The sequence below is a fragment of the Cebus imitator genome, unplaced genomic scaffold (assembly GCF_001604975.1).
Source record: "Cebus imitator isolate Cc_AM_T3 unplaced genomic scaffold, Cebus_imitator-1.0 Scaffold38, whole genome shotgun sequence".
NCBI lineage: Eukaryota > Metazoa > Chordata > Mammalia > Primates > Cebidae > Cebus > Cebus imitator.
Window position 1 is genome coordinate 9,741,809 of NW_016107353.1, and position 26,097 is coordinate 9,767,905.

Consider the following 26,097-nt stretch of genomic DNA (forward strand, 5'->3'; position numbering starts at 1 on the left):
AAAAAAAAAAAAAAAAAAAAAAAAAGACATTACAATTGATGCCACAGTAATACAAAGGATCGTTAGAGACTTATGAACAACTATATGCCAATAAAGGAAAACCTAAAAGTGGAAAAATTCCTGGATAAATAGAGTCTACCAAGATTGAACCATGAAGAAATAGAAAACCTGAATAGACCGAAATGAGTAACAAGATAGACGCAGTAATAAAATGTCTTCCATCAAACAAAAGCCCAGCAGCTGATGGCTTCATTGCTAAATTTTATCAAACATTTAAAAAAATTAATAGCAATTCTACTCAAACTATTCCAAAAAATTGAAGAATATTTCCAAACTTGTTCTGCAAGGCCAGCATTACCCTGATACTAAAACAAGACAAAGACACAATAAAAAATGAAAACTACAGACCAATATCCCTGATTAACATAGATGCAAAAGTCCTCAACAAAATAACAGCAAACCAAATTCAGTAATACATTAAAAAGATCATTCACCATTATCAAGTGGGATTCATCCCAGAGATGCAAGGATGATTCAACATATGTAAACCAATAAACAAAATACATCTTATTAACAGAATCAAGAACAAAAATCATGTAATCATTTCAAAAGATGGTAAAAAAGCATTTGAAAAAATTCAACATACTGTCATGATAAAAACTCTTAATGGGCTGGGTGTGGTGGCTTACAACTGTAATTCCAGCACTTTGGGAGGCTGAGGTGAGCAGATCATTTGAGGTCAGGAGTTTGAAACCAGCCTGTCCAACACAGTGAAACCTCATCTCCACTAAAAATACAAAATTTAGTTGGGCATGGTGATGTGCACCTATAATCCCAGCTGTTTGGGAGGCTGAAGCACTAGAATCACTTGAACCTGGGAGGCAGAGGTTGTAGTAGGCTGAGATCACGCCACTGCACTCCAGCCTGGGCAACAGAATGAAACTGTGTCTTTAAAAAAATAAATAAATAAAACTCTCAAACAACTCAATAAACTGAGTATAGAAGGAACATATCTCAAAATAATAAACGTCATATATGACAAACCCACAGCTAACATCATATGGGGAAAAATTGAAAGCCTTTCTTCTAAGATCTAGAACAAGACAAGGATGCCTACTTTCATCATTTTTGTTCAACATAATATTGGAAGTCCTAGCCAGAGCAATTAGACAAGAGAAAGAAAGAAAGGGAATCCAAATTGAGAAGAAGTCAAACTATCTTTCTTTCTTTGCAAATGACATGATCTTATATTTTGAAAAACGTAAACACTCCACCAAAAAACTGGTAGAACTAATAAATTCAGTAAAGTCACAGGACACAAAATCAACACCCCCAAATCAGGAGTATTTCTATATGCTAACTGTGAACAATCTAAAAAAGTTATAGCAATGCAAGAATAAAATGAATAATAAAGGAGTGATCCCATTTACAATAGCTATAAAAAATATAAAATACCTAGGAATAAATTTAACCGAAGAAGTAAAAGATCTCTATGATGAAAACTGTAAAATATGGCTGAAAAAATTGAAGACACAAAAAATGGATAAATAGCCTATGTTCATGGATTGGAAGAACTAGCATTGTTGACATGTCCACACTACCCAAAGCAATCTACAGACTGAATGCAATTCCTATAAAATATCAATGACATTCTTCACAGAAGCAGAAAAAAAAAATCCTAAATTCTGTATGGTACCACAAAAACACACTAACTAGCCAAACCAATCCTGGACAAAAAGAACAAAGCTGAAGGCATCACACTACCTGACTTCAAAATATACTACAAAGTTATAGTAAACAAAGTAGCAAACACACACAGACCAACGGAACAGAACAGAAAATCTAGAAATAAATCTATGTATATGCAACCAACTAATTTTTGACAAAGACACCAAGAAAATACAATTGAGAAAGCACAGTCTCTTCAATAAATGGTGCTGGGAAAATTGGATATCCATACGCAAAAGAATGAAACTAGACCCTATCTCTTACTATCTAGAAAAGTGCAGTCAAAATGGATTAAAGACTTAAATCTAAGATTTGAAATTATAAAACTAGAAGCAAACACTATGTTAATGCTTTAGGACATTAGTCTGGACCAAGATCTTTTTGGTAATACCTCAAAAGCACAGGCAACAAAGGCAAAAACAGAAAAACGGGATTACATTAAGTTAAAAAGCTTCAGTTCAGCAAAGGAAACAACAAAGTTAAGAGACAACCTACAGAATGGGAGAAATTATTTGCAAACTATGCATCCAACAAGGGATTAGTAACCAGACTATATAAGGAGCTCAAACAACTCAATAGTAAAAAAGCCAAATAATCCAATTTTAAATGGGCAAGAATTCTGAAGAGACATTTATCCCAAAAGATGACATTCAAATGGCCAAAAGGCATATGAAAATATGCTCAACAACACTAATCAATCAGGGAAATGCAAATCAAATCCAAAATAAGGTATCACCTCCCCTCAGTTAAAATGACCACTATCAAAAAGACAGTAACAGATGCTGGTGAAGACATGGAGAAAGGGGAATGCTTGTATACTATTGGTGGAAATGTAAATTATTAAAGTCACCATGAAAAAACAGTATAGAGATTCCCTCAAAAAGCTAGGAAAACTACCATATGATCCAGCAATCTCATTGCTGGGTATGTATCCAAAAAAAAAAGAAAGAAAGAAAAGAAAAGAGGAAAGAAAGGAAATCAGTGTATCAAAGAGATCTCTGCACTCCCATGTTTACTGGAGCAGTATTTACAACAACCAATATATGGAATCAACTCAAGTGCCGATCAACACTTAGGATGAATGGATAAGGAAAATGTGGTATATATACACAATGGAATATTATTCAGCTATAAAAAGAATGAAATCCTGTCATTTGCAGCAACATGAACAAAGCCAGAGAACATTATGTTAAGTGAAATAAGCCAGGCACAGAAAAACAAGTATCACATGTTCTCACTCATGTGGGAATTAAAAAAATTAGTCTCATGGAGGTAGTGAGTAAAATGGTGGTTACCAGAGGCAGGCAAGGGTTGGGGAAAGCAGGAGATGAAGAGAAATTGGTTAATGGGTACAAAAATACAGTTAGATGATATGATAATACAGTAGAGCAGTTATATTTAATAAGAACGTATTATATATTTCAAAATAGCTAGAAGAATGTTCCCAATGCAAGGAAATGATAAATGTTTGAGATGATGGATAACCCACTTACCCTGATTTGATCATTAGACCTTGTATGCATGTATCAAAATATTACATGTACCACATAAATATGTATATTGTGTATCAATTTTTTAAAAATATGGCATTAATACTTTGCTATTTATTTGTGCTGTTCTGCTCTGACTTACAAGTAGTAGGTATTTATCCTACAGAGAACCACTTAGAAAAAGAACAACGTGCAAATGCAGTAACTTGTATAGTAGTAACTTAATGCTTTCTACTCAATTTATTCAATGAACGTTACCACTAAGCAGCTACTCTGCACTACGCACTCTGCTATATACCAGATAAATTATGGTGAGCAAAATGAAAGTTTCCCTCCTTCACAGAGAAAGTCTTGTGATGAAGACAAGACCAAACACAAAGAATATGTAACACTAATGTCATAAATATAAATTATGAACTAATTTGTGCTATGAAAAAAGATGAGGACAGGTAGGTAGACTTACCAGTCTACAAGAATGAGCCAAAATGCTTCAGGAAAGCGGGTTTTGCTATCATAATCTTAAATAATACTCACATCTTGGACTTTCTGGATGAAAGGATCTTTCCATTCAAAGACCACAAAAAACAACTGAGCACTTTTTTCGGCAGCTGGCCTCTGGTCAATGTAGTTAACCACACTTGTCTGGATATGGAGGAGAAAAAGCAGTGTTACCACCTCTGTGCACCCTTCCCTCACCTGTGCCCAGGGAAATGTGAGAGAGTGGGAGGGGATCGTAGACTGTCGTTCTCCTCACACTATCTTTTGGAGAGAAAGTGGCAAAAATCTCACATACACAAGATCCCGAACACTGGTAGCAGAGCCAAGGCTTTACCTTGGTTTACGTGGTTCTCTGGGGAAATGGGATCTGTGATATACAACAGGTGTTTTGGATTGTCACTGAAATTTGTCACTAGGTAGCTATACTCACAATTAAACCATATTCAGGGGGGGCATGGTGGCTCATGCCTATAATCCCAGCACTTTGGGAGGTTGAGGCAGGCAGATCACCTGAGGTCAGGAGTTTGAGACCAGCCTGGCCAACATGGTTAAGCCCTGACTCTACTAAAAATACAAAAATTAGCTGGGCATGGTGGTAGGCACCTGTAATCCCAGCTACTTGGGAGGCTGAGGCAGGAGAACCACTTGAACCTGGGAGGCAGAGGTCACAGTGAGCCAAGATCGCGCCACTGCACTCTAACCTAGGGAAGAGAGCAAGATTCTGTCTCCAAAAAAATAAATAAATAAAAAATAAGCCATATTCAAACTACCATGTAAGTCTCACAATTAAAAGCAATAAAAATTCCAAATTTCAAAATACTTGGTTTTTAAACCAAGTGTTTGTCTGAACTTTCAACCCGTTTCAACCCTTGAATTTTACAGGGACAAAGCACAGCTGCATAGATCCACAGAGCTGAGCATTCCCTGTAAAGACTTAGTAGATGTGCTTGGTGAGATCTGGTTGTCAATTACTAAAGAGGCTGTGTGGTGTAATGGAGAGCAGACAGGTTACAGAGGCAGAAACCAGCTCCACCCAGAGGCTCGGATCCATCATCGGAGCTGAGCCTCAGCTTTGCCACCCGCAAAATGGAACAAAATGCCTATGTCACTACAGTGTGGGGGCATACCTATGTGAGAGCATTCTAAATTCTAAAATGTGATTTAAAAACACATTTTTAGTTTTGTTCAATAGCGCTCATAACACCATCAAGACTTCCAATGTAGACGGTAATAAAAGGCATTAAAATTTCTTAAATGTACAGGTTCACTAGGGTTTTCACCTTTTGGTTTCGGGTCACAGTGGGGGCTACCAGGAGAGCCAGGGTAGATGGGGTTGCACTAAATTGTAAGGTGAATGAACACAGTCTCCTTTCTCAGAGCTGTTCTGGGGCCAGATAAGACCTGAATCAGGTAAGACAGAAAAAGCCAGATAAGACAGATAAGATGAATAAAGACTTGAATCTTGGAGCAAATTTGGAAGTAAAAATCTTGAAGATGACAGTTATCTTACAAAATAGGAATATTTTAAGGTCCAATCACAGAGGGGATTGTCACTTCCCAAAGCAGGAAAAATAGCCTTGCTTCCTTGAAGAAAACTGGCTTTGAGCCTCTTCCAAGTATCCAGCCTGAGGAGCTAGGGCTCATGAAAGAGCCCTGTTTAAGACTAACCCAGCACAGTCCCCTCCTGCCTAACTTCTGGCCAGTGACGGCATAGTTGGCTGGAGTGTGTCCTTCTGCTTGAAATGCACATCATGAGCCATTGGGATGCAGGAGGAAAAGATTAGCTTTTTTTAGTATTTATTTTTATCTCATAACATTTCTATTTTTGAATGTTAAAATGTATAGAACATTAGAATAATAATAGTGTGTTCTAGAGATGTATCCTCATACTAGAGTAACCACATACCAGAGATGCAGTAGACCCTTGAACAACGCAAGTTTGAACTGGGCGGGTCCACTTACACACTGATCACCTGCAAAGTTATATGTATATGGAGTACATGCTCAAAAAGTTTTTACACATGGGAAATCTGATCAAAAAGTTTTTAGCCCACTGGCCTAGAGGCCAGGAGATATGCCTGAATATCTCTTGCTTTGATGCCTGTGAGAGCCGAAGAGGACCTTAGGAAAAGGATCAACATACACACTTGGGACCAATGTGTCTTACTCTCACTTCCCCGCAAATAATCAATCTGCTATGCCACTGCCAGCCTCTCACAGTGCTGCCAGATGCAGGACATCAGACATGGCTGGGCGAGTTACTGACCTCACTGCAAGCCGCAGTGATCTCTGCCCCACACATGCATTCTGTGAAGACTGGCCGGTATGTGTGCTGCCTGCAGAACAGACTCCCTGGCATGGCATAAGAAGCCCTCCATGGGGGTCCCTTCTCATCCCAGCCAATGCCCAATCACCCTCAAGGCCCTGCTCAAAGGACCCTTCTCTGCAAAGCTTCCCTCCACTTCAGACTCGAATGTGGAAAAGTCACCAGCAGTTTTGAGCAAACCCAGAGCCACCTACCTCCTGCCGGAACTCCACTGCTTCCCGCCCATCCTCCTCCTTGGTCTTCACCAGTGACATCTTGACCCAGGTGCGGAAGCCCCCAGAGAACTTCCAGCTGGAATAGGCACTCTCACAGGCCTGCATGAAGCCTACCCTATTTGGGCTTGGAGGGAGGAAAGAAGAAGGAAGATCCAGGTCAATCCAGCTTTGGCAGCAGGCAGCAGGGCAGTGCATGCTGGTTTCTTTGCTAGGACAACCAGGATGCTGCCCACTCCCTGCCTCCTCTCCAAATTGGGTTTGCCTCAATAGGGCTGTTTGTCAGTCACCAACAAAAGCCAGGCCCATTCCTGTTTTCTCTCCATTTGGTTTCCAAATGGAGGGGGAGTTGTCACTGGCCTCAAGGCAGGAGCATGATCCCTGAAGCTCCCAATGGGAGAAATCCTCCTCCCTCTTCCCATCATTCCTATCAACTGCTACCAAAGCTGTTGGCAATGAATTTTGCAGAAGCTTCCCAGAACATGGTGCTCACGGCTCCTCAGAGAACTCTGGACTTGAGCAGAGCCTTGGGAAGCCCTCACTGGCCCATCAGTTCCCTCTGGAAGGCCCAAAGAGGGGAAGAGGGTTCCTTGGGGAGCACTCAGCCAGGTGGGACACCTATAACATCAGCCCCAAGACAGTGCAGATGCAGCAAAGTCAAAGCAAACATAAAAACAAGTAAAAACTGCAGCAGCGTACTGAGGAAGCTCATGAAAGGAGCATGGAGTAGGGTCTGGATCCCAGGGAAAGTCTTCCAGGAGGAAGGCAAGACAAGGGAGAGGGAATTATAGGCGGTAGAAAGGGTGGAAGATGCTAAGGCAGAGGCTCCAAGCTCTGGGGTGGAAGAACAAAGAAGTGGTGGTGTAGAATGGAGAAAGCTTGCTGCATGTGCAGCTGGGGAACAGCCTCCCTGCCCCCATAGCTGCCTCCCTGCTTGCTCTGAATGGAGCCTCTGGGCTCAGCAGGACCTGGTAGGAACTAAGTCCCCCTCAGCTCAGGCATGTGAAGAACATGCTCCTGCCCTCTAGGCTCCACGGTGTGACCCCAAAGCAGTGTGTGTGGAGCAGACAGGAACTTCCTGATAGTCAGTGGACATTCATCACTGTAAATTAAAGACTAAGAGAGGTGGTAGAGCTTACATCCTCATACTAAAGATGCAGTAAACCCTTGAACAACACAGGTTTGAACTGGGCGGGTCCACTTACAGATTTTCTTCTGCCTCTGCCACTCCTGAGGCAGCAAGACCAACACCCTCCTCCTCAGCCTACTCAACATGAAGGCGATGAGGATGAAGCCTTTACAATGATCACTTCCACTTACTGAATAGTAAGTATACTTTCTCTTCCTTATGATTTTCTTAATAACATTTTCTTTTCTCTAGTTTATCACAAGAATACAGTTTACCAACACACAAAATATGTGTTCTTTATGTTATTGGCAAGGCTTCTGTCAATAGCAGGCTGTTAGTAGTTAAGTTTTGGGGGAATCAAAAGTTATACACAAATTTTTGACTGGACAGGCAAGAGTGGTTAAGTTTGGTAACTCCAAACGCCAAGTTGTTCAAGGGCCAACTGTACTTTTTCAAGCAAACACACACTGAGCCCTCACTAAGGGCAAGACATGGTTCTTGTGCACGCTGCGGAGAAACCAAGGAACCAGACAAGAGCTTGCCCTCATGCGGGCTTACAAATCAAAGGCAGCTTAGCTTCCCTTACTCTTCAGCAGCCCCAGGCAATGGGCCAGACCACAAGATCTCTCCAGAACCAGCCAGCACTAAGTGCATGGAGAGCAAGCGTGCTCCTCCACTTGTTTAACTTTGTGGTAAGATGTTGAGTGGACTGGTCGAGCTCATGAGGTCCCTTCCTGGGCCAGTGTGTCATCTGGGAATTCCCCTTCCCTTCCCTTCCCCCTCTGTCTCTAGCCTAGAGATGTGCAAGGCTGAAATGAGATAAAAAGTAGACAATAAGCCTACTGTGAACTCTAAAAGGCCACCTTTGCAGGAACTCCTGGAAAGAAGAGAAGAGGAGGTAGTCAATGGCGCTGAAGTCCTCACTACTCTTGTTCAGGCGGAACTGGAGGAAGACCAGCTCCCGCTTTTTCACTTCCCGGGGCCCCTGGACAATCAGGGCAGATTTCTGCAGAGAAACAAAGGACAGAATCTCAGTCTTGTGAGAACACACAGAGTCCTCTACGTCTGAGGGCAGAAGCACTGACTGGAAAGCCCATAGCTCCTCGCCCAGTGGTCTCCAAAGGGACTACCAGCCAGACTTTCGTGTTCGGGTGACAGCGGGCGCAGGCTGGGATGCATGCTCATTCCTGGGGAGTCTTCCCTGCACCAGAGCTGAATGCAGCTCATCCTCTGTCCACTTCTTTCATTGGTTGAGTTATGGAAGCTCTTAATTTAGCAAGCATGTTCACTTTCATTTGTTCTGTGTGCAAATCTTCCAGTCTGTCATTTTTCTTTTGTTTCCAATGTCATTTGTCATATGGAAACTTTAATGTGGTGAAACCTATAAATCCTTTTCTTTATGGCTTTGGGTTTTGCTTGCTGAGGAAAGCCAAAATTCTATCAATATTCTTCTCTATTTCTTTACAGCACTTTTTAACCTTTTCTAGATACTACCTGGCTTTAAGCTCTGAATACGGTATGAAATAGGGATCTAACTGCTACTTCCCAAACAATGGATAAAGGTTTTAAAGCCTCTTCCCCTCCCCTCCTTTATCCTATACTAAATTCAATACAGAACCAATATCTGTGTCTGCTCCTGGCCCTAGCAGAGCCCGCACATTTGTCTGTCTCCGTCCAGTACTGTACCAGTTTGATTCCTGTGGTTTTCCACTGTTCTGAGATCTGGGCAGGTGCCCTCCCTACACTCTTCTCCATCCCCAAACTTGTCTTGGTTATTTTTGAACATGTGTTCTTCTAAGAATGCTTTAAAACTAGCCTGCTTAGTTCCATAAAAAAAATTCACTGAGACTTTTAACTGTGATGGAAACTGAATTTATATATTAATTTTAGAAAAAATCTTTTATATTAACTTTTATAAATGCTCTACAAATATTTCAAAGAGTGAATACATTGTCAAAGTTTTGTGCCCCCACATGTATACCCACACATACCATACATACTCTAAATTTATTAACTGTACTATTCAATTCTTATCCTTTCTAGTTTTTGTCTATTTGATCTGTGACTTTCTGAGAGGGGTGTTTAAATCATGCTCTAAAATGATGGTATTTTTTACTTCTAATGGGTTTTGCTTAAAATATATAAATGACATGCCGTTTTGTACATAAGGTTTTGGAACTGTTCAGTCATCTTAATGGAGATTACGGAGTTGAACCTCTTATCAATGTTAAACATCCTTCTTTCAACCTTTGCACATGGAATTCCACACTGACTATTAATATTGTCATTTCTGGTTTTCGTTGTATTTTCCCAAGACAGCTTTGTCCATCTATTTATTTTTCAATCTTTCTGTGCCATTTTAAGTCTGCAGCAAAGAGCACTGTCCCTGGTTTCCATGATCCATTTATTCCTTTAGTACTAGAGCGGCTTTCCTAACTCAGATTTCAGCAGAATCCACTTGCCCTGCTGGAGCCTCATTTCTGGCCTCAAATGTGGCCATGTGATGAAGTTCCTAATGTGTGAAAGAAAAGGAGACTCATTCAACTCCACACCATTTCTCGAAAAGGGAACTGCTAGCTGGGTGCAGTAGCATGTGCCTGTAGTCCCAGCTACTCGGGAGGCTGAGGCTGGAGGATCGCTTGAGTCCAGGAGTTCTGGGATGTAGTGCACTATGCTGATCAGGTGTCCGCACTAAGTTTGGCATCAATATGGAGACCTTCCAGGAGCAGGGGACCACCAGGTTGCCTAAGGAGGGGTGAACCAGCCCAGGCTGGAAATGGAGCAGGTCAAAACTTCTGTGCTGAACAGTAGTAGGATTGTGCCTGTGAATAGCCACTGCACTCCAGACTGGGCAACATAGCAAGACCCCATCTCTATTATAAAAAAAAAAGAACCCATCATTTATATTGTATATATTTGCTTCTCTGATCAAACTCTAACCACTACAACCACACAAAGAGGAAAGACTCTACATTTTTTCCTCATAAAAAAAAAAAATTAAAAAAAAAAAAAAAAGGGAACTGCTTGCCCTCCACTTACCTTCCCAGGCATGGGCACGTGCACATCCGCACACACCCACACACAAACACAGCCCACACGGACCAGAACAATGCCCAGGACACAGCACAGTGACAAGACAAAAGTCATGGCTGGATCATCCTTTGAGGCAGCACTACCCACTATGTCACAGAGCCTGCACGCCAGGACTGTTCTCAGTCCTTCTCCCTCATCTCAGCCTCTGTATTTGTGGGTTTTGTTTTTATTGGTAGCTTAGCCTATACTCTGACTAATACACAATTTGTTAGCTGACACTGGAATGTTTTATGGTTGCAAAAAAACCTAAAAATGAGGCATCAGCCAAACATTTGGGTAGTAGGAAAATGGCGGGCAGTAAGGAAACAGATAAGGATCCTGCAGGCTGGAAAGGTGGTGCACATTATTGTGCCGGACCAGAGCATTTGGTAAAAATTAACTACCATTAAATTGAGAGCATGAAAGAAAGTACCAGAAAATCAGCAAAATTCTTAAGATTTTACAAATATAACAGGATAAGACCCTCGACTGGGGTCACTTTTATATGGACTTGCTTGGACGCAAACAGCCAGAAGCCTACACATTTCTGAAATCTCACTGCAAACAAAGGTAGTAGGAGGAGGAGGCAAGTAAGAAGCCACCCTCCAAGTTTGCGATTGTTTAGCCCTAAAGCCGCTTCTAAAACCACACAAGCAGGAAGTGAGTGGCACAAGCTGTGCAGCCCCCAGGGAGGGCGTATTTTCTAATGACCACTTCAGATATCGCCAAAGAACACTACCACCAAGGCAGAACCTTCCAGCAGACAAGGCCGGAGCACATAGGAGTCTCTTTCTGAGGGTAGCAACAGGTTCAAACCAAGGAGCTTACTTCATGCCAAGGCGGCGTCTCACTAGTCCCAACCCGCAGGGTTCCACCACTGCTGCCGGGCAGAGCTGCGAGCCCTTATCCTTCTTCCTTTTCCAAATGGGAGCTCTACTGCTCTCATCTTATTCTTCCTCCACTGCTATATGCTGGTTTGGGTAGGAAACGTGAGGGATAGGGAGGAGATAACTTCTCTGTTAATTTATAGCTTGTGGAATTCAAGGAAGTGATGGAGGAGATGAACCATTACTCAGAGCTGGGGGCAGTAGCTGCATTCAACTTCATTTCCATAAAAACAACTCTCTTTCTGTGCCCTTATTTCAAGGGTTTTTACAAAATGTATTCGAATTATGTGACTATTGTAACAAGTGCAACTAGCCTACACAGGTTTGGAAATGACCCACACTGACTCCTCCTAAGCATATACCCTTCAACTGGGGGAAAGGACGGCATACAGAGAATAGGCACTTGGTGGGACAGAAGCAGCCTCAAGTGTTCATTAGTGTGTTTTACAGAGGGAAGAGAGTTGCAAATCCAGACAGAGAGCTTCCATTATGCATATAACTTCACAGTAGAACTGTTTAAAAGTTGTTTTCCTTTTTGTTTTAATTAGCTTTCATTTCCCTATTCTAGAGTCCATTCTGTTTGTTCATCTTGGTCCTTTTATGTCACTGGTTTCATGCAAATATCTGGAGACCATTAATTCTCCATTCTTATTTATGAATGAAGGATTAGGTTGACTAGTATAGGTCTGGGGTTTTGGTTTCTTCCAAAGTAGTAAATTTCAGTTTCTCTAATAGGCCTCTCCCTTGCATGGGAAAGCTAAGTATGCTCTGTGGAAGCACATTAATTATTCCAGTGTGTTTCACTCTGAGGGGAGTCCTTTCCTTTAGTTCTCTCTCCTTTTCAATTCTAAGTCTGCTGTTTCCTATGCCTAAGCAGAGAACCTTCCCTTAGCTTTTGTAGAGAATGGTTCCAGGGTCTTTTACCCAGAAGCAACCATCCCCAGCGGCTCTGCATATCTGGTTAGGGTATAAGGTGCATCTGGCCCAGCCAACAGGCAGTCCAGTAATGACTACCCTGCTTTCTGAAGGTGCTGATTCCAAGCTGGGGGTTTGGAAGGAAAGACTGTACATCTACAGCAGGTCTCTCCTGCATCTGTTTTGGGTTAGTGGTTTTCTCTAATTTATTTGTTCCACCAATCTGGCCCAAGTTGTTTTATATACTTTATACCAGCTCATCAAAATGTCTGGTCCACTGGTGATTTCCTTTCTTCGTGTGCAAAGCTATTACTGATGTTCTAGTCTGTTCTATCCCATTCCTTGCAGGAATCATTTCAGCAGGATTTTAGGAGGGAGCCTAGCATACACATATTAACAAAAAAAAATTAGTGTGATTTTATCTTAAAACCCACTAACAGTTCCCTGTTACCCAAGGGAGCAAGTGTGGTTCTACGGCATGATGCACGTGCTTTTCTCATCTGGCCATTATTCAGTCTACAGCTTCATCTCCCATCAGTCTTCCAGGGCTCCTGACCCTACGAAACATCTCCCCACCAACTGCAATTGTGCCCAGGAGCACAAGTACAGTATGTCCTCTCTTCCCTTTAGGTCACGGTGGCACTTTCTCTGCCTAGAAAACCTTTCCTTCGCCATTTGATCTGGTAAACTTTATTGTAGCCCCTTTCAATCCTTTCTGAAGCAAGGATACGAAATGAAAAAGATGAGACATAAATCGACGCAAAACTCCTACCCCGCCTTCGAAACCCTGTGCAGTGCCACTCCCCCAGGCGCTCTGAACTCCATCCCACAGTCATCGTTCCCATCTGTACTGTGCTGTGCGTGACAGTACGGCCAGGCCAGAGCCCAGGAGTCCTTGTCCCCAGACCGGCGCTCCTTTACACTGGCATATTTATTTCAAATTATGGATTCCTAGGCCCCCATCTCAGAAATTTTGATTCAGCTGGCTTCACACGGAACCTGGGAATTCATATTTTCAAAAAGTATCCTGGCAATTCTGTCAAGCAGACAGGTATGGGACCCACTTCGCTACATCAACCAGCCCCACCCTGTCATTCTTCCATGAGGGACAGGGTCTCACCACACTGTCAGAAATCCCTGAGCATTACTCAGCAAAGGCTGGAGGCCTCACTGTCCTCCCTGAATGCAGGCGAGCCAATCACAGCTAAGCGTCCACCTGGCACAGCCACATGTCTGCTTGGGCACCAAGGCCCCACATTGAGTGAGTGGAAGAAAGACACCTGGGAAGAAGGAAACTTGGGCCCTTGGAGTGCAGGGCTAACGGAGCAGCTGCTCAGACCCAGCTCAGGCAGACGGGAATTACCACAGTCTGATTGGAGAAGGGGTCCGTGTAGTTGATCCTCTGGGTGGTGCAATTCATGTCACCCGGCTGGCCAGGGCTTGTGAGAGGAGGAATGACCTCGTAATGGTGCTTGCAGCTGAGCAACTGGGCTTGACCGGGGTACAGGGCAATACCTGGGGGCATAAACAGGAAAAGCGAGTGTCAGAAATCACAGTCCTGACCACATCCCTGAAATCATCTCATACCCACCAACAACCAATGTTCTGGACTCCCTGGATGACTGCAGGGAAGGGAGAAAAAAAGGGTTTCAGAGGGTGGGCAGCCACATCCCCTGGCCTCAGAAGCCCCACTCTAGCAGAGGGCACAAGCCCCTCCTCAGTAAGCCCCTGGCCATCCCGGGATACAGCCACCCTATGCCCACATCAAAACCTGCTCTACTCAGAGCCCTGCTCCACACCCTCCGAGGGAGTGTCCCTTGACTGAGCCCTGCTGTACCATCCCTCCGGGCCAAGTCCCACCTGCAGAATCGGTGGGAGGCTCTAAGCTGTGGAATTCCTCAGAACTCATTTTGTCTCTTAGACTGGGAGCCCCCAGTGTGCAAGTCACATCCCAAGAGTCCTCACTCTTCTCAGCCCAGGCACCTCTACTGACAGCAGCTGTCCAACCTCAAGGGCAGCAATGCTAAGACAGTAGCACATGGCATCAGAGACAGACTTCAGAGACTAAGAGACCAGACAGAGAAAGTAAAACCCACAGATACAGAGACTGAAGCAGACACACAGAGAAGAGGGACAAACACAAGACAGGAAGGGACAGGCAGAGGAGCCATGACCAGCACACCTGGCTGTTGGAGGCTGGCAGGAAGCCCCAGAGAGAGGGCACCTGGACTCTGGCTCTGCCATGTGAGCAGATCCTCCCGCGGGTCACGCAGGGGCATCTGTGGACAGAGCAGGTGGCACACACTGGGTGGCCAGGGCCCAAGTCACACAGCTCATGCTTCCCCATTTACTCTACAGCCCCCAGAACATCCAGTGCCAGCCCTGTAGCCTGGAGCAGATGGCCTGCTCTGTAGCAGAGCGGACTCCCCCACTCAAGGACCAAACACCCCAGTGGGGCAAGAAAGGTATACATGGTGTGGCCTGGGAGTCCCTCTTCAGGCAGGGTTCCTGCCTACCTTGAATGGCCTCACCTCCCCTGCCACCTCCCCACCCTACAGTCCAGCCTTGACTCCTGCTTCTCCTTATCCCTGTCCTCTGGCCCCAGACAAGTTAGTCTCATTCTCTCCAAGGAAGCCCTCTGCCTTCCTAGACACCCTTAGCTCTGCTGATCCTCATCCCAAAGACAGTCTCTGCCTAGCTATGTGCTTTTCAAAGCCCAGCTCAAACCTTACCTCTCTGCCAAGCTTTCCCTGACCCCTCCAGTAGCCTGCAGTAGCTGCTCCAGGCTCTGTCCATTTCTCTCCTCAGCACATAATATGTTCCCAGTGGCAGCTCTTTGGGAGTGAACTCTATACCTAGACTATGCTTGGGCTCCTCTGCCCTGCCCATAGTGCCACAAATACAATGGCAGCTCAGGGAGTATCTGCCAGCTGACACCCAGATGTGGCCCTGAAGCCTGGTCCAGGGGCAGGCTCTACCTGGGGCATCATAGCGATCCACCTCCTTGTAAGACACAGACATGACAGGGTGCTTGAGTTTCTCACGGAAGTCTGTGATGGTCTGGTAGACCAGGAAGACAGCCACAGCCATGAGCAGCAGGTAGATGAAGATGAGCAGGACCGAGAAGACGTTCTTCAGGCAGGCCTTGCTGAAGCGGATGCTGCTGGAGGCAGACTCGCTGTCCAGGCCTGACAACAACAAAATACCATGTGACTCAGGACACAGGGACAAGGTACAGCCAGAGATGGCCAGCAACCTCCAGACCCTTGCCTACCTCACCAAGGAGGTGAGGTCATCTGGATGCCCAACCTTGCCACCTTACCCCACAAATCATAACAAAGGGTATGTAAACATGTACTACACAGCATCTCTGCCAGGCAGAGGACACCAAGCTGAAGGAGACTTATTCACTGTCTTTAAGGAGTTTACTCTCAAAAGATAAAAGATAAAAAATAATAAAAATTTTAAAAGAAAAAAAAAAAAAAAAAAAAAAAAAAATAAAAAAAAAAAAAAAAAAAAAAGAAAAAAAAAAAAAAAAGAACAGAAAAAGGAGTTGCCTAAGAGGAGTAGAAGTTACAATCCAACAAGTGAGCTGTCCTCAAGCTACCTCTCTGGCCTTACCCCTCACCACTCCACTTCCTCAATTCTCCCAGCTCTAGCTCTACGCATTGACTTTCTGTTCTTCTGGCGTGCCCTTCTCAACCCAGAAGCCTCTCATATTTACCATTCCCTCTGCTTGATTTTTTCTTTCACAGCTGACACCTCACTCATCCTAAGCCCCGAAAGGTATCTACTTGGCATCTGGCTTCCAACAGTGACAGAGTAGCTTCGTCACACCATCCTTCCATGGAAGCATTTTAATTTAGAATGACATTTTCTCGGCCAGGCACAGTGGCTCATGCCTGTAATCCCAGCACTTTGAGAAGCCGAGGCAGGCAGATCAGCAAGGTCAGGCATTCAAGACTAGCCTGACCAACATGGAGAAACCATGTCTCTAATAAAATTACAAAATTAGCCAGGCGTGGTGGCACATGCCTGTGATTCCAGCTACTCAAGAGGCTGAGGCAGGAGAATCACTTGAACCCAGGAGGTGGAGGTTGCGGTGAGCCGAGATCACGCCATTATACCACAACCTGGGCAACAAGAGTCAAACTGTCTCAAAAAAAAAAAAAAAAAAAAAAAAAAGGCATTTTCTTGAGGAAGCGTTTCCTGACCCCTAACCTTTATTTAGGGACCTCTTCCTCAGTGTTCCCAGAGAGCCCTATATGTCCCCCACTTCATCACTCTGCAATGTCATGTCTATACATCTTTTACTCCCCTAAGCCATGAATTCCATGAGGGCAGGGATGGGGCCAGTCTTATCCATAACTGAATCTTTAGCCCTTCATGCTGTGCCTGGAACATTCTGCATTTACATAGTGACTGATTAAACATGTCCTGATGCCATTGGTACAACACAACTCTGTCTCCCCTACCTCCCTCATAAAATCCTGAGGCTAGAAGCTAGATTAATCTCATTATGCATGGAACTGTATCCCCTATGCCCAAATTCATGTTGAAGCCCTAACATTCAATGTGACTATATTTAGAGACAGGGCCTTTAAGGATATAATGTGGTTACAGGTGGCCATAGGATGGGGCCCTAATCCAACAGGACCAGAATCCTTATAAAAGGAGGAAGAGACACTAGCAAAACATGCATACAGGAGAAAAGAAAAGACACAATTAGAAGGCAGCTGTCTGTAAGCCAAGGAGAGAGGCCTCACCAGAAACCAATGCTGCTGGCACCTTGATGTTAGACTTCTCCCTTCCAGAACTGTGAGAAATAAATGTCTGTTGTTTATGCCACTCAGCCTGTGGCATTTTGTTAATGGCAGTCCAAGCTGACTAAGACACTCCCACAGGGCTTCCTGTGCCCTCTCTACTCCTCAGATGAAGATGGGGCTCCCTGAGAAGAAGCCCTATGTCCTCCACAGCCCAGCTGAGCACAAGGCTGAGAACAAGGGAAGCATCTGAACGTAAGCCCCAAAAAGCATCTGGCTTCCAACAGTGACAGAGTAGCATGGTCACACCACCCTTCCTCAGAAAACAATTATAAACTTCGGACAACATATTTTAAATTATTTGAAGGCACTGGAGAAATGATCAAAAGCAGGGAGAAATTGAAAGAGAGTCTACCCTTGAAAGAGAAGAACTGTACTTGGTGAGATTTATAAATCTGTAGCTTTTTGTCTAAGAATACATGCCAATCCCTGTAAGGCATGGTTTAGAATGACAGGACCAAGTTCAGGACTGGAAGGACAGCCAGAAAGTTAAGAAGAAACCGTGAAAGGGAGGGAGCCACATAGTGATGAATCTCCTAAGTCTGCAACTAAATATATATTCAGATGCTTGGCTGGAGAACTCACAGGGGCCAGTAAAAAAGTAGCAATTGGAAACTGAAAGAACTGCATGGAGATTTTAACTACGGCTAATGCAGTGGAGAGAGGAGTTCAGAGCTTAAATCTTACCGTATTAAGTATATGCCGAAAAGAAAATCCTTCTGAAGATCGTAACAGAACCCAGAATCTCTACATCATTCATTATGTCCAGTGTTCCATCAAAAATCATGAGACATGCTAAGAAACAAGAAAATGTGACCTGTACTTAAGAAAAAAGCAATCTAAAACCAACACCAAGATGACCCAGTGTCACAAATTTAGAAGAGGTACTTCACAGCACTTAAAGGAAAATACCTGGATAAGGAATAAAGACAAGATCAATAGAGAAACAGAAACCAATACCAAGAGCCAAATACATAGAATTTCAGTTTTGCAGGATGAAAAAGCATTCTGGAGATGGATGGTTGCACAGCAATGTCAATGCACTTAATATCACTGAACTATACTTAATGGTTAAGATGATGAGTTTTACATTATGTGTATCTAACCACTGTAACAATGTTTCATTAAATTAAAAAAAAAACGATGGAAACTCTAGATCTGACAAGAAATAAATGAAATAAAAAGTTCACTCTATAGGCTTGATAGAAAAAGATGGCAGAAAAAGTGCCAGTGGGCTTTAAGTTAAAGAAACAGCAATTATCCAATCTGAAGAAAATATTAAAGGAAAAAAAAAAACCCTAATGGAGCCCAGATAATTGTTACAGTATCTAGCAGTGTAATGGCATGTAACTGGAGACAGAAAATGTCTCACAGAAAGTATCTGAAAAAAACAATGGCTCAAAACTGGAGAAAGACATTAACTTACAGATCCAACAAGCTCAATAAATGCCAACCAGAATACATATAAAAAGACCATCCTGAGGCAAATCATAGTCAAACTGCTAATTAAAGAAAAGAAAAATCTTGAAGGTGGTGAGGAAAAATTTTTTTTTAAATGTATGTATATATGTGTGTATGTGTACATATACATATATCACATATAGTGCACTGATACTAATGACAACTAATTTTTGGACAGAAACAATGGAGACCAAAAGACAATGGAACATCTTCAAATGCTGAAAGAAAGAAAAAAATTTTGTCTACCAGGATAATTCTCTATCCAGCAAAACTTTAAAAATGAAGATGAAATATTTTCAAACACAATGGCTGAGAGAATTCATCACTAGCAGACCTGCATTACAATGCATGCTAACAAAAGTTCTGAAAGCTAAAAGGAATTGACACTAGCTGGTAACTCTCAGATGTAAAGAGCATTGAAAATGTTAAGTGAGTAAAACAAAAAAACCACTTAAAAAATTTATGACTGCCTACAGCAGAAATTACTCAACAGTAAAGTTTACAACTTGCAAAAAAGAAAAAACAGAGAACAAACAAACAAAAAACCCCAGAAAGACAAAAACAGCAAAATGGTAGAGCCAAATCCAGCCATATCAATAATTACATCAAATGTAAATGGACTAAACAGTTCAATTAAAAAGCAGAGACTGTCAGCCTGGTTTAAAAACCAAAACTAACCATATGCTTTGATAGGAAATGGATTTTAAATACAAAGACACAAAAGAAAATCTGCTCATAATTATTTCATTTCACTTCATTTAAAAGCACAAAAGCAGAATCAGCACAAAACTATCAGTCTCCTGGGTTGGTAAAGACAAGGAAATAATTCATTCTTTACTTCTACAAGATCAAGCACCACCTCTACATGCAAGATTTTGTATTAGGTGCTGCAGGGAGATATCGAGAAAGGAGGACTGATGGACTGTAATCCAAAGTACTACAGAATTTGGAAAGATGTGAGGATATAAAACATAAGGTTTTCTTCAACTGGAGGAAAAATGGGAAGCACAGGGAGAGTGGCAGTTATCAGCAAAGACTCTGTAGAGGGGGTCATGTTAGTTCTGCACCTAAACTACAAGGAGCATCTTAAGAAAGAAATAATTTGGTTTTCATTATTCATTTATTTTCTGAACTGAAAGAGTGGATATACTACACAGTGGTTAAGACTTAGCATGAGCTTTAGAGTCAGAGTTGTGAGCTCCAGCTGCAGCTTTGCTACTAACTACTCCATGGTCCTAGACAAGTTACTCAATGCACCTAAAACCTTACATTTTTCATGTAAAATTGAAATAATCCCATTTTACAGGACTTTTGAGAGAAGTAAATGAGAGAATGCTGCAAAATGCATTACATAGTGCCTGCTCAATGGTTACAATTACTGGTACCAAAGAAACAAAGTAACTTCTACCCTTCAAAAAATGAAGTGTTTAATTATGAAAATAGAAAAAATAAAGATCACAGAACTATAATCTCTTTTGAAAAATAAAACTGAAAAAATATATGCTGAAAATAAAATGGAGGGAGGGCAGAATATACTGTCTTTCATATAGCAGGTATGTAATGTTTCCATGTTTGTCAAATGAATAAATAACCCAAATAATAGGTGAACTAAGTCTTGCCACGCTAACTCAATCTGTCAGAGAATACTAGTGCAATCAGGCATGCACAGCTATAAACCAAGTAATGTTCTTGCTGTTTTATTGGCAAAATACTTTAGAAAGTTTTTACTTTACACAGGAGTGCCAATTTCCAGAACTGTCAGTGAGGCTCCTTTAAGTTGTAAGAAACAGGTTACCGTGGGCAGTCAAGGTTTATTCTATAGGTATAAGAAGTGAGAACCAGGGAAACCCAATGGGTAGCTGAGAGCTATGCTACCAAGGTCCAAAGCAGCTCTAGGTGTCCAAAAGAAATTAAAGCAATTCTTTCCCATCTCAGCTTCTTTTGTGCCTGATTCCACTTTCGCCTCTACCTACTGTTATTAGACACTGTGTCAATTTCTGTTCCTTCATAGCTTTGCTATCCTTCTTTCCATGTTTCTCTCATGACCCTGCTGCACTTTACTAAGTCCTTCTCCATGAGTCTTGCATTCAAATTCTCCCCCAGGGAGTATCCTATATAGGGTGTTCTGCTGGATACCTCACAAGACACTGACCTTTATGCCCAGCCTATGGATGGCTTCCCTTTCTTGGGTGCTGATCCCTGAGCAGTCAGCTGTAGCTGGGCTGCAGGACCACAGGATCTATGCACAGGAACCTACCCATAGTTATTTAGTTGGAAAGTACAACCAACTCCCATGGTCCAAATGGGACCATGGGTATATATGAGCTGCTCATAACTGCGGCAGCAATGAGTACCAGCTTACTACATTCTAATGGGGTTTGAAAAGATTGTAAGATAAAACTGAAGGAAGTCTGAAGTGACTGATTTGGTGCATAACATCTGAATCTAATTTTTAAGAGTTGATAGGGACCTAAAAGGCCATCTGGCCCAACTCCACTCTTTGTACAACAATCCATATCCCACAGCCAGTAACTGACACAATCAGATGAGAGTCTTAGAGTCCTGACTCCTAGCCCAATGCTCTTTCCCTATACAACTGTGAGGATTAATATTTAAAATCAGTTAATAAAAGATCTAATTGAAAGAACATAACTTCATAACAAGTAGAGAAGTCTGAAATACTTTTTTTTTTTTTTTTTTAAAAAAAAGGGTGTCACTCTGTCACCCAGGCTGGAGGGCACTGGTGTGATCATAGCTCACTGCAGCCTTGAACTTCTGGGTTCAAGTGGGGTCTCGCTTTGTCACTCAGGCTAGAGTGCAGTGGCATGATTTTTGCTCACTGCAACCTCCACCTCCCGGGCTCAATCAATCCTCCCACCTCAGCCTCCTGAGTAGCTGGGACTACAGGCATGTGCCAGGACGCCCAGCTAATTTTTGTATTTTTTGTAGAGATGGGGTTTCACTATGTCACCTAGGCTGGTCTCGAAATTCTAGACTCAAGTGATCCACCCGCCTCGGCTCCTAAAATGCTGAGATTACAGGCATGAGCACCTGAACTGGAAAACTTTTTTTTTTTTTTTTTTTTTTTTTTTGAGACAGAGTTTCACTCTTGTTGCCCAAGCTAGAGCGCAAGGATGCAATCTCGCTCACTAAAACCTCCACCTCCTGGGTTGAAGCAATTCTCCTGCCTCAGCCTCGTTGAGTAGCTGGGATTACAGGCACGCACCACCATGCCCGGATAAGTTTTTGTATTTTTAGTAGAAACAAGGTTTCACTATGTTAGCCAGGCTGGTCTTGAACTCCTGACTTCAGGTGACCTGCCTGCCTTGGCCTCCCAAAGTGCTGGGATTACAGGCATGAGCCACTGCACCTGGCCCGGCAAAATTTTAAGACAAACTGTACTACATCCAGGCTGAAGAACATAATAAAGATGAACAATAATTGGCCTTTGCAGACAGGTGTGTCCACTCTGCATTAAGCCAGATAAACATGATTTGAAATGTTTTGCCTGCATGATAGCCTTGGTTAGGGAAAGAAATGAAGTTCTCCCTATATGTTTTTGAAAATTCTAAAAATAGGCATAAAACAAAAAGGTCACATGCTAATTCTAGCACTGTAATTCATCTGGTAGAGGTACTTAGAAAAAATTACTCTTGTGGGAACATTGACCAAAAGTCTTATCTTCTGTTTTACTCACAGAAGCCAAGTTTAGCTTCTTTATAGGCCTTTTCTTGATCCACAAATAGGCGTGTGATCTAAATAAAAACTGTAAAACTATTTACTTATCCTCCACACTTGCTATAAGTAACACTCCAATTCTGAAACTAGACACTTTATCATAAAAAAAAAAAGGTGCTGGATATTTGATAAAATGTCCCACGCACTCTGTAGTGAGAAAACGGAACACTGGCTTTTTGTGGCAAACTGGATGAATGTGCTTTAAAAGTATACATCCTTTAAATGAATGCAAACTCGGGGTAGTAGGAAGACAAAAATAATGCACAAGGTTTTGCTGGGAAAGGTAGTTTATATGATTTGTAAAACCCATAACAGAATTCCTTCAAAACAGCAAACTTGCCCCAGAATGCTAGTCTATCCACTAAGGGGATCTGTGATGGGCAATTCAGTTTCTGAAAATACCATGGAACCTCTACTCAGAGGAAGGGGCTTAGCTGTCTGCCATAATCCTGTGAAACTCCACCTTGCAGGAAGTATTGGACTAAGCGGCATTCTGAATTCTTTGCCTATCTTTTTTTGTTTGTTTAGTGTGGTAAGTTCTCTTTCTTCTTTTTTAGATGTAATTTACATAACATACAATTTACCCTTTTAAAGTAAATATATTCAGCAGTTTTTAGTATTTTCACAAGATGTATAACCACCACCACTAATTACAGAAAATTTTCATTACCCAAAAAGAAACTCTGTATCCAGGAGTGGTTACTTCTCCTTCCCTAGCAACCACTAATCTGCTTTCTGCCCCTATGGATTTGCCTGTTCTGGATATTTCACATAAAGGGCATCATATATGTGGCTGTGTCTGACATCTCTCACTTAATGTTTTCGAGATTCAGCTGGGCATGGTGGCTCACGCCTGTAATCCCAACACCTTGGGAAGCTGAGGCAGGTGGATCACCTAAGGTCAGGAGTTCAAAACCAGCCTGGTCAACATGGCAAAACCCAGTCTCCACTAAAAATACAAAAGTTAGCCAGGTGTGGAGGCAGGCACCTGTAATCCCAGCTACTCTAGAGGCTGAGGCAGAAGAATCGCTTGAACCTGGGAGGTGGAGGCTACAGTGGAAAAAAAAAAAAAAAAGATACATCCAAGTTATAGCATGCATCAGTTTCTCATTTTTTTATTGACAAATAACATTCTGTTGAGTGAATGTACCATTTTACCTATCCATTCATCAGTTGACGGTCATTTGGCTTATATCCACCTTTCGGCCATTACAAATAAAGCTGCTATGAACACTCATGTACATGTTTGCTGGAGATGTAAGCTTTCATGTGGACAAAAGTATTCATATCTCACGAATATACACGTAGGAGTAGAATTGCTGGACCATAGGGTAACTCTGGAGTTAAGCTTTTGAGGAACTGCCAGATTATTTTCCATAGCAGCTACACCATTTCACATTCCCACCAGCAATGTATGGGGGTTCCAATTCCTCTACATCCTTGCCAAAACTTATTATCAATTTTTTTTTTTTTTTTTGGGACGGAGTTTCGCTCTTGTTACCCAGGCTGGAGTGCAATGGCGCGATCTCGGCTCACCACAACCTCCGCCTCCTGGGTTCAGGCAATTCTCCTGCCTCAGCCTCCTGAGTAGCTGGGATTACAGGCACGCGCCACCATGCCCAGCTAATTTTTTGTATTTTTAGTAGAGACGGGGTTTCACCATGTTGACCAGGATGGTCTCGATCTCTTGACCTCGTGATCCACCCACCTCGGCCTCCCAAAGTGCTGGGATTACAGGCTTGAGCCACCGTGCCCGGCCTTATTATCCATTTTTTAAAATTTACAGCCATCCTAGTGGGTGTGAAGTGGTATCTCAACGTGAGTTAGATTTGCATTTCCCTGATGACTAATGATGTTGACCGTTAAGTCATGTGCTTAACTAGTCATTTGTATATCTTCTTTGGAGTAATATCTATTCAGATTCTTTGCCCATTTTTAAATTGAGTTATTTGTCTTTATTGTTGAATTGCAGGAGTTCTTTATATATTCTAAATACCAGTCCCTTATCAGATGTAGGATGTGCGAATTTTTCCCACTCTGTGGGCTGTCTTTTCACTTTCTTGATAGTGTCCTTTGATACACAAAAGGTTTTCTTTTTGTGGGGGAGGGGGATGGAGTCTCACTCTGTGACCCAAACTGGAGTGCAATGGCAGGATCTCAGCGCACTACAACCTCCACCTCCCACGTTCAAGCAATTCTCCTGCCTCAGCCTTCTGAGTAGCTGGAATTAAAGGCATGAGCCACCACACCTGGCTAACTTTGTATTTTTAGTAGAGGTGGGTTTTCACTATGTTGGCCAGGCTGGTCTCGAAATCCTGACCTCAGGTTATCCACCTGCCTTGGCTTCCCAAAGTACTGGAATTACAGCTGCGAGCCACCATGCCCAGCCAATGTTTTTCACTTTGGTAAGGTCCAATGTATGAATTTTTGTCTATCCCATTACATACAGTTGTTTCCAGGGAGAACTGATTATAATGACTAATTAACCAAGGGTTTTCCTCAGTTTGATTATATCTCTGGAATAAGAAACTGCTTATTCAATTAGCACGTCTGGTGTCATTTCTCCCTTTGAACAGAATACTAAGTGGTTCTGATTCATTTGACAGACAGGAAATGAATAGTTTTTACTGCATTATGGTATGGAATTATGTATTCCAGAGAATAAAACTGGAATACAATCCTGCACATTTGGGTGCTTAACTTGAATCTCCAATGTTAGCCAGGCTGGTCTCGAACTCCTGACCTCAGGTAATCTGCTCCCTTCGGCCTACTAAAGTTCTGAGATGAGCCAAAGCATGAGCCCCTTCAGGTGTGAGCCACTGCTGGCCCCTTTATTCATTTTGAAGCACCTGATTCTACCATTTATTTGGCCCTCATTCATTCATTCCAGTTGGCTCAGTTGCTCCTAGATGAGATACTATCCTACTTTAAATCCCCACTGCTCTTCCCCAGAGAACAAATAGGTACTGAGTTCCTACAGTACTCATACTCCATAGAAGTCCGACTTCTATGGAGTCATACTTCCTTAATACATTCCACACCAGACACTGGAGTTACAGTAAAGGAGAAGATAAAATCTGTGTGCCTCATAGAACTTGCAGGGCAATGCCAAGGAGTGGATAACAATTAACTAAATAATTAAACTCAATAAATGTGACATATCAACTGTGCTAAGTGTTACAAAGGAAAGTATATCACAGGGAGAAAAGGACCTCATCAGGGAAGTCAAGGAAGGCTCTTACTCACCCTCTTTGTGGTGTTAGCATTTGGCATAACAGGTAAAGCAGTCCATAAGTGATCTGCTAGAGGGAAGGGAGAATTTGGAGCAGGAAAGCTCTCATCTAGGAACAACTGAGCCAGAGTCAGAATACTTTTGGAGCAGATGACCTTGGGAGATAGCAGGTGACAGAGCAGGTCACCCTGGGAGATAGCAAATTTGAGCCCTGCCACTCATGAGCTCTGAGCATGTTCCTTAATGTCTGTGCCTTGGGTTCCTCAGCTATAAACTAGGACTAACCAACCATTTGCCTCACAGAGTGGCTGTGAAGATTATGGGATAAAGTGTATACAAAAAGCCCTATAATCCCAGTACTTTGAAAGGCCAAGGCAGGTGGATTGCCTGAGGTCAGGAGTTCGAGACCAGTCTGACCAACACGGTGTCTGTCTCTACTTAAAAAAAAATGCAAAAAAATCAGCGGGGCATGGTGGTAGGCACCAGTAATCCCAGCTACTTGGGAGGCTGAGGCAGGAGAATTGCTTGAACCCAGAAGGCAGAAGTTGCAGTGAGTGGCAATAGTAAAACTCTGCCTCCAAAAAAA

At 42.7% G+C, this 26,097-nt stretch overlaps 1 protein-coding gene across 4 annotated transcripts in view; it reads right to left on the bottom strand.

Annotated features, from left to right (window-relative positions):
• Positions 1 to 26,097, bottom strand: part of PACC1 (proton activated chloride channel 1) — a 46,829-nt gene that overhangs the window by 10,483 nt on the left and 10,249 nt on the right. For 3 of the 4 annotated variants that reach the window (XM_037737427.1, XM_017525277.2, XM_037737428.1), the window contains 5 exons: positions 15,236 to 15,445; positions 13,621 to 13,772; positions 8,247 to 8,389; positions 6,237 to 6,381; positions 3,753 to 3,860 (listed from right to left, as the gene is read on the bottom strand). In XM_037737427.1, coding sequence (XP_037593355.1) covers positions 3,753 to 3,860; positions 6,237 to 6,381; positions 8,247 to 8,389; positions 13,621 to 13,772; positions 15,236 to 15,445 — 758 coding nt within the window. Of the gene's footprint in view, positions 1 to 3,748; positions 3,861 to 6,236; positions 6,382 to 8,246; positions 8,390 to 13,620; positions 13,773 to 15,235; positions 15,446 to 26,097 lie in introns of those variants that run through there. The other variant, XM_037737429.1, reaches the window with a different exon arrangement.